A 13,089-nucleotide genomic window follows, 5' to 3' on the forward strand; every position below is an offset into this window, starting at 1 on the left:
CTTTAAGCTCTCACTGCTTAACAAGATGTCCCATGTCAGCAAATCCTCCTGCCTCTGCCTGTGCATTCTCAGCAGGCAGTAAAAAACCAAGACAGTGCGCCTCAGGTATGAACCACAGCTTTGTTGATAAGGTGTGGTAATATGACCATGTGTTTGGGCCCTTGAGATCTTTAATAAAATTCCTATTGATGCAGCAATAACATAGATTTGGACACAGCAGTCCAGGGTTTCCCGAAGGGCCTCGGGGCTGTGAGAATGGGAACACAACTGTGGTCCTACAGAGGAGTGAGGAGATGGGAAGGGGAGCAGGCCCCTTCTGTGCAAGCTGCAGGATGTATCTCACCTCTGTCCTCTCCTTACAGTCAGATTCTTTAATGTTTACATGAACTTTTCTCTTCTCTACAAAATGGAGAGAGCACCTGATTGCTATGATGCAAGGAGGCTTCTTGAACACTGGGTGAGTAGATTGCTTTTCTCATTCTCATGTGTTTCTAGCAACTATCACATGAAGACAGACGGTAGGATCATAGAGTACTTAGGGTTGGAGTAGAATGGGTTGGAAGGGACCTGTGTAGGTCATCTAGTCCCACACCCACAGAAAGCAAACTGTTGGAACAACACAGAAATGAGCATCCATGTAACGATTGTGCTGTTTCAGAGTCATATTATTCAATACATAACAGGACAAAATTAAATTCTGAAGGAAGGGAAAAGCATTAAAATTTTGCAAAAATTCTTAGCCACTTTCATTTGGATTTAGAATTTTGATGACAATTCTAAATTTACAAGCAGGTCTAGAAAAAGCATTGATATACCATGTTAATAAAAATGTTACTGTTTTCTTTCCAGTTTAATATCATATTTAATGGAGAAGGATTACTTGTGACAAACTTTAAAGTCAGGTAAGGTTCTGGCTGTGTGGTGGTGTCACCTTGACCAGTCCTTTGAGCAGTCAGATTCTAGATACCCAATTCCCAGCTGACCACTCTGTTTGGGGGTTACAGAGGGGAACGAGGCTCACAGACCCCAGGGACTGGCTAGGATCACACTGGCTCTTGTGTGGCAGTGTCTCATGAAAGGATGTTGTAGCTAGAAAATGCTGTTTGGAGCAATGTTTTCTTGCACCAGATTCCCCTGTTTCGTTCCTTTTAGCCCAATCCACCTGTACTCACATCCAAACTGCGAGCAGCTGAGAGGGATATTTTACCAATTTGTAAAGATGTCATGTCTACAGATGCAGAATTTTGTCATTTTATGCCTGTTTCTTCTCTGACTTCCACAGGCACTGCTTTTTTATAGATGACAATACAGTAACATGCTGCAATGTTTGCATGTACGAATCCAATTCATAAAACAATAAGGGAAGGTTCTTTGAAATCTGGAAGAAACATATTTTGTCAGAATGCATATAAATTATAGCACTTGGTCCTGGTGGCTTCTGTAGATACACCTATGCTGAATTTAAGATGACTTCTAAGCTTTAAAGTCTGGCTTATTGTGGTCACAAGATTTTTTTTTGTCTAGGTGGTAGCAGAATGGGGCATGTTACAGTTACCTGCTACCATGAGCTAATTGTTCTATTCTCTTTTGTTTTCAGGGATAATTATCCACACCACGGTGCCCATAAGAGGACTCATGTATGTAATTTGTTATTTTCTGAAATCTTATAGACATGTATATTTTTCTTACCTCTGCATATAGGATATAGTAGTTGAAGGGTCTAAACGTTGATGCTATTGTGTTTTGTTGAAATAATTTAATTATCCTCATGAACCCCTGACAGTACTGTAAAGGCTTCTCCCACATGTCAGGTCCCTGTAACACTTAAAACAAGAGGCTCTGTTTTAATGAGCACACTGGGCTTCTGCTAATTGCTTTCTTTAAAAAACAATCTGTGCCTGTTGATTCTAACCAGTTTCTAACTTTCTGTGTCTTTCCATGCAAACTGAAGGGGAAGGTAAAGCAGATGTCACAAAGGTAAGGTTATAAACTGGATTTCCATAGTTTGTACTGATTTAATTTCTAAGGGAGGAGGAATTGTATCCCTCCATGGCTCTTTGAATTTCAGAATGACCAGAAAAGCAGACATGGAGATCAGAACCACAGGAATGCTTGACTCAGGGAAACGCGTTTGAGCATCCAAGGTTTCCTTTTCACACCCCAGGTCTTGGGAGATTTACAGTGCTTCCACGACAAGGGGTGAGGTTTGTGCTTCCCTGTAAGAGCTGGCCCTGAGCAGGGTCCTTCACTGGGGCCAGAACCATGCGTGGACAATGCACAAGAAGGATACCAGGATGAATCCTGCACCTCCTTTGTAGGAAATCCTAATTGCCTTCTGGCCCCAGGCCAGGAGAAGAAGGTGAATTCCCATCACCGACAAGGGGCTGTGGATGGTTTAGAAAGACCATGACGAGTGGTGGACAGCTGTGTGAATTGAAAAATCTTCAAACACCCCAGCCCTAAGGAGCTCTCACTCATTAGCCCTCAGTTAAATTAGAGGTCCATGAGGTGATCCATCCATGGCTTCTTGCAATTTTCTGCCTTGCCTTAAGCCACTTGGAGATGTCCAAACTTTCCAGAGTCAGCAAAAAGAACGAAAGCTGTTCTGAGAAGTGAAATCCACCAGAGATACTGAAAGTGGATGGTTAAATCTTGGTTTTCCAGAAAGCCACGGAGTCACAGGGTGCTCAAGCACCTCACTGTTTTAATACTGGCTCTCTGAACTTTAAGCACTGAAAAACCCTTACTTGTGACAGAGATGTTCCTTTGCCCAGATAACATTATTATTAGGAAACCTTTAGAGGCATATACCATGAAACTATAGAGATTCTTGTACCTGTATTCCCAATATCTTCTACTTTAGAAAGCATTTCCTCAGTGCTGCACTTACGGTGAGAAAAATACATACATTATCCAATTCAGTGTAATTATCTGGGCTACTCCTTCACTTTGTAGCCACTTCTATTTGTGAAACGTTACTAACATGGCAGCCTTGTTTGTGTATTCTCTTTGTAGCTATGCCTGTAAGGCCACTGTAAAGGCCCTGAAAATACAAGAAGTCTTGAGTCTCAAGATCAAAGATTTGTTGAATGACACTTACAAAGAGGGAACATTTTCCCTGTATGTGAAACCTGAAGATGTGGCTGTGAAGTCAATAGGTAAAACTTCACTGAAATCTCATCGGAAATCGCATACTTTGTAATTCTGTCTATAAGTGTTTTTTATCAAATGTTTGTTCTGTGGACAGGGTAGGCTAGAAAACATCCTTACAAGTAACCGGACTGACCTTGTGTGGTGACGGTCTGTAGAACATCATGCAGTGACAGCGATATCAAAAACTTGGGTTCCAGACAAACAGAGACAAGTTCAAACATGAATCCTGGAGCCCAGGCAGGTCTGAACCCCTTTGCAACAAAGGCAGAGTAAAGCTGATGCAGCTACAAATCCAGGACCTCCTGGTGGTGGCGAGTACTCCAGGGAGACTGTGAAACCAAACAACCAAACCAAATCTACCTGCCAGAGTTCTCTTAATGCCTGTGCATATTGGACCAATTCTCAGATGGAAAATAAGTACTTTGTTGGTTTGGTTACCATCTCTGTTCTTCCTTAAAATACAGGAGTAAACCAGAGGTGGGAGCTAACAGACTATACCTGAGATTCAAAACCACATTTTATAGCAACACTTTACAAAATATCAGTTGCAGATGATAAATCAACAAGCCTGGAGGAATGAGGGGTGATGTGAAGCTCTTTCTGATCGATTAGAGAAGCCTGAAGGGCATGCTGTCACTGAATATGGTTTGTGATGCTGGAAACTCTCTACCTGAGAACTGACCTTGTCAGATGAAAGAGAAAAAATTGCAGAAGAGATTAAATATTTAAACAACATGTTTTCATACAGACTGTAAACCTGTAGAATGCTGATGTCCAGTCTGTAAATCAGAACTCATTCTCATCAGGAAACCAGGTCCACAGGACAGCTGGGTCCCTGTGTGTCTGGGGGTGGGGGGGTGGTGTCTTCTTTTTGACTATTGAGTCTTTGTAAAGAGCTATTATTTATTTCCTTCTTAGCACTAGTGGGTTGTTCAGAAAGATCTTCACTCACAAGGTACAAGGGGAATTATTCCTGGCCTGTAACAAGTCCAGCCTCTAAGACAGAAGTCAGCTGCAGGAAAAACCCTCTGCAGTCTGCTCAGAGGAGCTGGTGAGTGACAAGACATCTTGTATTGGTTCTTCCATGGAAAACAGGGGAGAGCAGCAGGTTTTGTAATGGAAAATCAGATGGCAGTCTGTCACAGCACACAGCAGTGCTGCGCCAAGGAAGATGCAAAGAAATCCAGGTCTGGTCCAGCACAGACTGCTGGAAAAGGGTGTGGCATCATTCCCATCACCTGCAGGGAGAACCTGCTGGCACCACAGGGACCTGACTTGCTGCTTGGGCAGGAAGGGGAAACCTTGCCCCATAGCATTTTGTGTCTTCTCTTAATGGCTCCTCCCCTCCAGTACCTCAAGGTGTGTTTCACATGGCTCTGGCATTTGGGCTCTGACCCCCTCTGCTGGGTGAGTGCTAAGTCAGATCTGACTTAAAAGTCCATTTAAAGTTGGGTTAATGAATTGCATTCTTAGCTACCTGAGTGGGAAATACGAGGAATATCATGGTTATCTATGTTTTCTTGTAACAATGTGCATTGTTTTAATTTTTCAGTGAAATTAGTATTGAACTTGAGCAAGCTTTTTGGAAGAAACCAAACATGACTGAATGCAAGTTACTGGAAAAACTTCCAAATAGTATTCTAGACCTCCAAGATATCAAGCTAACAGAAGGTATGGCACCAGATACTGCAGTGACACAGTGAATCACAACAAAAATAGTTGTATTGGGATAATGCTCACCTTGCACATCTGAAGAAGCAATAAGATTGTTTTTGTGCATCCTGCACATCTGGTGATCTTAAAGGTTTTTTATTGTTGATGAATTATGCAAGTGCTTCCAAATTTTCTATCAAATCCCGTGTTTTCAAAGCCTACACTTAGATTTATAGCTAAGTGAGTAACTAGTGAATAATGTGGCAAGTTTTGCCTGCTTATACGCTCTGTTATCACATCAAAACAGCTCACAGTATCTCATGGAAAGAAGCATAAATCAGTGCCTGGAGTTGAAAAACTGGTGCTGTAATTCATGTGAGCTATGAGATTACCTCTACCACCTGTTTATACTTTTTTTTAAACTATGCCAAACAGTAGTTTGAATGGTGAACAAACCCAATACCAGAGCTTATCCTAATCCTCAGCAGTGCATCAAATAATAGGTCATGGAAAGATATCTGGAGTTGCACACAGTCTGTCTGACTCCCAGGGTGTAAAATCTGCTTCTATACAAAAATTATAGAAGGATGATGAGATGATGAATGGCAAATACAAATACAGAATTTGCTTTTGCTGCTGTACCGGGTAAGCAGCATTAGGGACAGAGGCAGATCATGTAATTGTTATTTGGAACTCACAAATTCTTGTAAAAAACCAAGTTAGAACTAAATATTATTTGCAGATAGTATTTATAAATCCAAAAGCAGGTGACCGTATTCTTTTGAAAAGTACATTATTTTCTTTAAAATACAGTCTGAGATATGCAGATTTTACTTAGAAGTTTTTACTGGTTTCATTGACATGTTGAGGGTTTATTGACTAATTCTTAGGACATAAGTTCGTAATAGATCAGGAGCATTAGAGAGACACATGTAGCTGTATGGTGAGACAGAGAGCTATGCCACATAAGTCTTCTGCACTTCCTTTTTTTTCAGAGAATGCACAAGATGTTGTACAGCATATTTTATACCTCTTGCCTGATGCAACACTGCATGCAGAAGAATTAGAAATCATTGCAAGGAAAATTTCTGATATCGTAGAGCTTGCAGATATGAGTGTGACACTTGCAGAGACTGTGTTGTCTATACTAGACTATATTCTGCTGCAAGAAATAGAAGATGAGAACTTTAGAAAAATAACTGATTGGTAAGTAAGACAACTTGTGCAGAAGAGGCTTCCTAAGCTGAAATGGCACCATGGTGTAATTTATTCAGTCTATTAAAATACCATCACTGCAGCTAGCAACTTCTGTACTTTGATCTTAAACATATTTGAGGTTTTACCAGCAGAAATTGGTTATTGTGTGGTCAAAGGTGCTTTTAGCAGAACCTATTCTGCAGAAATCACCATTCCAGTGTTGATCCCTGTGGGCATCCCAGCCTGGAGGCAGCCCAGGGATTGCCCAGCTGCCACCTCCTCTAGCAAGGACCTTTGTGGCTTGGCAGGGAGGGCTGTGGGCAGTTCAGCATGGAGACACAACTCTCTTCCACCCTCTACCCTTGCTAATAAAGACTTTTTAAACACAGCCATTCAATGTTAGTCTTCAAAATATATACTTAGGATCCTGCATCCATGATGTGATTCTCACACGTGCTAAAATCAAGATTCTTGACTTTAAAAACACCTCTACTCTTTGAGGCCTTAAAGGGAACTCAGCTGCCTGTTTTCGAATGCCTGAGCAGAGCACTGTCCAGAGCAGTGCAGCCAACCTTGACAAGGGCAAATGCAAGGACACAGAGTTTACCTATTCAGAGTTTTGCTTGACAAGCCCCTGAGCAGCAGCTCTGCCTTCAGAGCATATCCTGCCTAAGGTGGTGAGGAGTTGGAGTATGGACTTCTAGAGGTTCCTACCAGACTAAAGCGGCTCTAATATTTCATCTCCTGGTACAATTAGGTGATTGAAAATAATCAAATTAGCAGATTTTACAAGTTACTGCCTTGAAACTGAAGTGCAGTTTTTGACTGGGTGTGGATTTTGACTAGAGTCTTCTCAGAACCTCTTTCTATTGTCTCCGCAGGAGGGTATCTCCCACCTGCCAGAGGCCACTAAATCGTGCCAACTCAACTGCCCACCACCATCTGTGCCTGTGCAGACAAAGTGCCATCTACCCCCAAATGAACCCATTCTGCTCTAGTGCTTGCTTCTTGTTATCATAAATCAGAGCAAAGACTTTTAGTCTCTTGGGTGTGAATTATGAAACCAGCAGAACATTTCAAGAGTTGTATTTTTGTTTTCTTTCTGTTGCTCTTGTTGAAGTATCCTGAAGATGACTGAGGAGATGGGCTATAAGGTTCTCTACACAGAGAGAAATATATCAGTCCTAACTACATCCTTGGCCCTCTTAGTGCTGCGTCCAGATCCCAGACTGTTTGGAGGACTGGCCTTTGGGATTACCTCCTACAACAGAGGCGTGGATCTCAAGGTGAGAGCCAAGTATCACCTCAGAGACCACTGACTAAACCAGACAATCCTCCTGCTCTTTTGTCTCATTTTGAATTTGACCTGAGGATGGCACGTCTGAGCATGTCATCTCTCTCCTGCAGATCAGTGTACAAGAAAACCCTTTCAGAAAGGCTTTGGCCTCGGTGTTTCTGCCAAAATCCCTGAAGAACTTCCTAGGGATCAAGTACTCTGACCCAGACAGGCGTTCAAAGATACAGTTCAAGTTTTTTGGCACTACTTCACTTTTTCTGGTAACTACAACTCCCAGCAAACCCTAACACAGCAGGAATGGGCTCAGCTGTTCTCCGTGCCTACAAAAGAAATTCCAACAGCATCGTCTCTTCAGGGCACATTAGTATCAGACTGATGGAGGGATGTGCAGGCAAAATGTACTCAGGCAGCAAAACCTCTGAGGCAAGGATGCTCTGAGAGGTGCCTATAGACCTTAACTTTTTTTTCATTTTCTGTAGCTGATGTTATTTTAGTCCTTCTGCTCTGCAGGAAAAGAACATACCCTAACTTTCTCTGATAGTAAGCATGATGCGTAGCATATGCCAAACATCACAAAAATAATTTCAAGACATAGGTCTCCATTGAAATAATATAGCAGAAGGATTTATGACTATTCTAGTACTTATTATAGTTTCTTAAGGACAGGTGGGTATAATTTAGAAAGGGAGACATTTCTTTGAAATGATAGCTCATACAGTGCTCGTACAGCTAAACAATGCTCTGCACAACAAAGGAGCATTCACAGCTGTGTCTCCTGTTTAATGAGCTTAATGATGTACAACCAAATGTTTAAATGTACTGAAACAATTACACAGCTTTCTCAGTCCAGCTGGTGCATCTGAAACTCAGTCCTGCTTTAGCTGATGTGGAGACTGTCCCTGAGCTGCAGCTTACTATGTGTTTTAATGACATAGCAAGTAGCCAAATTACTTCAGTCATCCCATGGAGTTTACCTGATTGCCATTTCCAAGGAATATAGTTTAAAAAAAATATATAGAAATGAGAGCAAGAAAGAGCTTGGATTCATTCTGCATGTGTGTTTTTTTTCCCCTGCAGGATGACAGTTTAACGATGGAGAGGTTGAACACTTACGTTGTGAGTGCCAGCATTGAAAATGCATCAGTTCAGAACCTTAACGAGCCTGTGACTGTTACTCTCCACCACATAGACCAGAACAGGGTAGGTTATGTTCCTTTCATCAGGGACAAAGTGAGACAAAGCTGACTTCACTTACCCTTTCAATAAACTGGGAACAGGACAAATAAACTTTAAACACTTTGCTGCCTGACCTCTCCATGATACATGGACCCAAACTTCAACTGACCACACAGATCTCAGTGTTTAGTAATTCTTGCAGGTCGCTAAAGCTTTTGTCCCCACTCTAAATCCATGCTTAGCAACAAGGAGCATTTTTATTGTTTCCTTGTTCTGATTTAGACAAATTTTTTTCAAGGAATAGTTTATTTGCCAAAAATAATAGGTTTTGGATTGGACTGAAATGATTTATCCTTGATTTGCATTTGGAAAATAGGTTAAGTCATCAAAGCAGAGGAGCTTAAAAAACCCCAAAACCTTGCAAAGATGTTTTCAAAATCAAAGTGTTTTGTTTTGTTTCAGAAACTGGAAGTCTGTTTTATTTTTAAATGGACATGGGTAAAATTTATTGATTTAATTCCTCCTTAGCATATTTGTGCTGCCAATGTTTAAGGCCCAGCATCCACATATTACAAACCCGAGGGAGAAGAAAATTTTTCGATAAGCTGAACTTGGTTCAAGTTTGAGTTAATAAGGACTTGTAGTTGCTGCTTTCATGGCAAAATGCTCTTTCCATTCAGCAAATATATACCCAGAAATTTCACCTAGATATCCCCTCTCTTCTGTCATTTTTACTCCACCAGGCCATCTGGCACCTTTCAGATTTTTTCCTTGACCTTTTAAAATTATCTTAATTAAATATTTAATGAGTTATCATCTAAACCTACATCTTTGGCTGTGTGCCTAATTATATATGACAGCCTACAAATCACACAACAGCTTATCTGTTAGACTGGCTTCCTGTAAACCCTGTGCATTATTAAACTTTATTAATGATGTAATAATAATAAAAGTAAATGAATCTGTGCCTTGGAAAAGTTTGCTACAGCATTATGAGTAATAAACTAGAATGTCCCCAAGAGAAATCTTTGCACTGAATATCCATTTACACCTGTTCAGCTCTCACTTGTCTTCCCTGCCTGGTTTCAGAGAGGGGAATTACTGAAAATCTAAAGTAAACATTTCTTGTAGGGTTTTTGGTTTTTTTTGATGTATCAAATCTCAGGTTGTTATTCCAGGTCTTAGTCATAACTTCACCAGTAATTTGGTGTGACATCTCAGGCACCACATGAACCTGATGAGATTAGACACAGAAATTGGCCTCAGGTGAATGATTTGTCAGATTTGCTGCTGTCCTTAAAAGACTACAACGTATTGAAAGATACACGTAAAACTGGGGAAAATCACTAACTCGCAGGATTTCCCTTGGTAAAGGGGAAGGCAAAAAGTGTGACTCTGCTAGTTTAGTGCCACAGGTGAGATGGCCAATACCCTGGCTGGCTCCCCAAGCCCAAGTGCCCAGCTGCCCCTGACCTCGTGGCATCTCCACTCACGCACAGACCCCCTGCTGCACCACACACAAATAATCATGGATATGAGTGGGCTTTGCTGCCAAGCAGTGCAGGGGAAATCAAATCCAAATGACTTGGTCATACACCCCAATCAGAGGTGAGATACACCATCTGAAAGTGCAGATGGAGTACAGATGTCCTAAATAAATGTCACAGTCTCCTTTCTTCTCTTTCCAGGGCAATGCAGCAGTGCACTGTGTCTTTTGGGACTTTGGGAAAAACAGTAAGTGTTACTTGCCGAGCTGGCTCTGTCCCCAGAATCGCAGCAGCTTTGGCTTTTCGACATTGCACCTTGAAACCTGAGTTTGTGCTGCTGCTTTGTGTTGATGTCAACACCTCAGTACTCAGTGTTATCACCAGGGATATGGGTATGACATTGTGCAGTGCTGCCTCTGCATGAATAAGAGGACTTCACCTAAGAAAAAGGCAGAAATGCAATGAAACATCAGATGAATTCTTGCTGTGACTTCGGGGAATACAGCAGGGGCTTTGCTGGGGCCAGGTCTTTAAAATGGCTCAGTCACAAGACAGAGAGAGATAATTGTAAATTGGGTTAACTCAGAGCATGTGGGAGAGGTTTCCTCTGCAATTACTAGGAGTAGAAATTATTCATTTCTTTTTAATCAGAAGCTTAGCTTCTGAATATGCAGACTACATAGATAGGGTCATATTGTTCAGTCTTACCAGCGACTTCTTCAGCACTGCGCTCTACCTAAACAAATCCTCTGCCCTGTGCATGTTTCTTTTCTTCTGTTTCCACCTCCTCGAGCACAATGTAGCCCAGCACTGGGTCTTTATCTGTGTGTGCAGATTTGTAAATGACTCTAAATATTTTTTCATTCCACCAAAAGGTTTCATCCAAATTTTGAGGTTCTCAGGTGACTACAGAAGATGTGTTTTCATGTGAAATCTCACTTGTGTGCTGCTAAATGACCCTGCAATCTGTACTAACTTGAGCTCATCTTCACACACTCTGTGTGCTGCACAGCTATAAATGACGGAGGATGACTAACTCTGCTTAAAAATCCTTTTTCTCTGTTGCACAGATGGACTGGGTGGTTGGAATACATCGGGGTGTGAAATGGAATATACAGATATGAATTATACAATCTGTTTTTGTAACCACCTTACCCATTTTGGAGTCTTACTGGTGAGTACTCTGTGAGTCATCTCCCAGAAAGTCCCGTGGCACTAAACAAAGTCATCACTAGCTTTGGAAAAGAAATGGGAGATGCATAGCTATACAAGCTCTTAGATGTCTGCAATTTTGCCAAAATGAGCAATAACAAAAAACCCAGTTATGATAATTTGACGGTATAAAGTCCTTTAAGTGTCACTTGCTTCAAGGCAATTTTGTTTTACATATGTAGCTTGTACTTCGAAGTGTAACTTAATCAACCTTAATGTGTTATTTACTGTGTTGGAAGTACTGTGTTAAATTTACTAACTGCCAGTGACAACTAATGACATTACTTTTTGAAAGTTTTATCTATGCTGCATCAGAAAGTGAAGTTTAGTATAAATATGGGAGATCTCATTATCTATCACCTCTTATTGTGTGCTAGAAAACTGCCTCTTAAAGCAAAATGTCAAAAGCTGGGATGAATGCCTGAGAATGGGCTGCAACAAAGGCAAAGAGACAGGGGAGTTCTAGGCAAACCAAGTAGATTAAATTAGCTATTCCCAGTAGGATACAGCCCACACGATGGGGTGGGCCCCACCTTTGCCTTTGGATGCTTCCCCTAGAGGTCAGCATGACCCTGCTCCAGAGGCAAAAGCCCTCCTGGGAGTAAAACTGTGGCTTACAGAAGGGAATTGAGATTCAGATCTCAGACACTGGTTCAAGTTCCAGACACTTTGTCAAGTTTTCATTCAAGTAAGAAGAATTCAGCCTGAGTTTCAGATCACACCTCTTACTGTCACTTTGGTAATTAGTACAACTACAGGTCTTCAACAGCACCGGCCATGGGACATCAGAGATGTAGGTTACCAGTCTGTGGTTCAATGTTTCATGAAATAGAAGAGAAGCTGTTTCAGGGAACAACAAAATCCCCTCAATGTTCCTCCTGGTAGCAGCTGTGGAGAAGCAGGGCCAAGCCTCCTGTCTGATTTTCCAGTGGTGCTTTCTGGACAGGGAGGATCTACTATGCTCCAAGACATTTAGCAGGTTTGTGCAGGTCCCAAGCACGGCAGCTGCCACTGAAACAAAGCAGTTTCTCCTACAAAGTGAGCTCCCGGTGGAATAATTTCGGTAAGATCCCAGAATCCATGTTCAGTTTGTCCTTTCTGAAGAACATCTTTTCTAGCTTTATGCCTTATTGCTGGATACTTTAAATACTGCTGGTTAATTTACCATTTGCTAGTTTGGATATTCTGTGGGACTATACAATAAGAAACACATAAATATATTAATGGAAAATCTCTAAAAGTAGCAGTAAGCAGTACAGTAATTTCACAATATGAAAGTGTGGAAGGGGATTTTCTAAATCCGTCTTGGCAAACAACAGTGTTTCTTTTATCTTGTAACACAGGACTTGGCCCGGACAGAAATAGGTGTCACGCATGATCATATATTAACTCTGATAAGCTATGCAGGATGTGGTGCTTCTTCCCTTTTTTTGGGAATAACGCTCATGACATACCTAACCCTTGAGTAAGTCTGATCCTTTTTCTTACACTGATTTTAATATTTTGGCAATAAGGAATTTGCAGCAATTATCAGAATGTTTGTTAATATTTGATGCTGTGATGCATAAGAGGGAAGACTGAGAGCTGACAATACAAATATTGCTTTATTTTGACATCTGTTGTGAAATCAGAGAGATTTGAGTACTCATACTTCAATACAAGCACCTGTCTGAACTGTTCAGCAATCTTTATGTTCCTAAATTTCACAAAATCATTGCATATTTTGGATTAGAAGGGATCTAAAAGGCCCTCTAGTTCCAACACCCTGCCATTGGCAGGGACACTTTCCACTAGACTGCATTGCTCCAAGCCCCATCCAATCTGGCCTTGAACACTTCCAGGGGATGGGGCAGCCACAGCTTCTCTGGGCAGCCTGTGCCAGGGCCTCCCCACCCTCACAGTAAAATGTCTGTA

At 41.4% G+C, this 13,089-nt stretch overlaps 1 protein-coding gene across 2 annotated transcripts; it reads left to right on the forward strand.

Annotated features, from left to right (window-relative positions):
* Nucleotides 1-368: 368 nt before the first annotated feature.
* Nucleotides 369-12,612, forward strand: ADGRG4 (adhesion G protein-coupled receptor G4). Of its 2 annotated transcripts, XR_004497337.1 has the most exons (15): nucleotides 369-457; nucleotides 850-902; nucleotides 1,598-1,637; nucleotides 1,952-1,977; nucleotides 3,016-3,158; nucleotides 4,072-4,204; nucleotides 4,706-4,824; nucleotides 5,802-6,012; nucleotides 7,124-7,289; nucleotides 7,411-7,560; nucleotides 8,378-8,500; nucleotides 10,165-10,210; nucleotides 11,034-11,137; nucleotides 11,923-12,238; nucleotides 12,519-12,612. XR_004497337.1 is itself a non-coding variant. In XM_033514172.1 (14 exons), the coding sequence occupies exons 1-14, from the start codon at nucleotides 383-385 to the stop codon at nucleotides 12,058-12,060; spliced, it is 1,527 nt and encodes a 508-aa protein (XP_033370063.1). In that variant the 5' UTR covers nucleotides 369-382; the 3' UTR covers nucleotides 12,061-12,512. The 2 variants fall into 2 exon arrangements, 1 of the variants encoding a protein (XP_033370063.1); XM_033514172.1 differs by lacking the exon at nucleotides 12,519-12,612 and having other exon boundaries at nucleotides 11,923-12,512.
* Nucleotides 12,613-13,089: the final 477 nt, after the last annotated feature.

The sequence above is a fragment of the Parus major genome, chromosome 4A, assembly GCF_001522545.3.
Source record: "Parus major isolate Abel chromosome 4A, Parus_major1.1, whole genome shotgun sequence".
Taxonomy (NCBI): domain Eukaryota; kingdom Metazoa; phylum Chordata; class Aves; order Passeriformes; family Paridae; genus Parus; species Parus major.

Coding starts and splice junctions, on each gene's coding strand:
- ADGRG4 (XM_033514172.1), top strand. CDS start 383: ATGAACTTTTCTCTTCTCTACAAAATGGAGAGAGCACCTGATTGCTAT. Junction 3,159..4,071: donor TGTGGCTGTGAAGTCAATAG/GTAAAACTTCAC, acceptor TTTCCTTCTTAG/CACTAGTGGGTTGTTCAGAA. Junction 6,013..7,123: donor TTTAGAAAAATAACTGATTG/GTAAGTAAGACA, acceptor CTCTTGTTGAAG/TATCCTGAAGATGACTGAGG.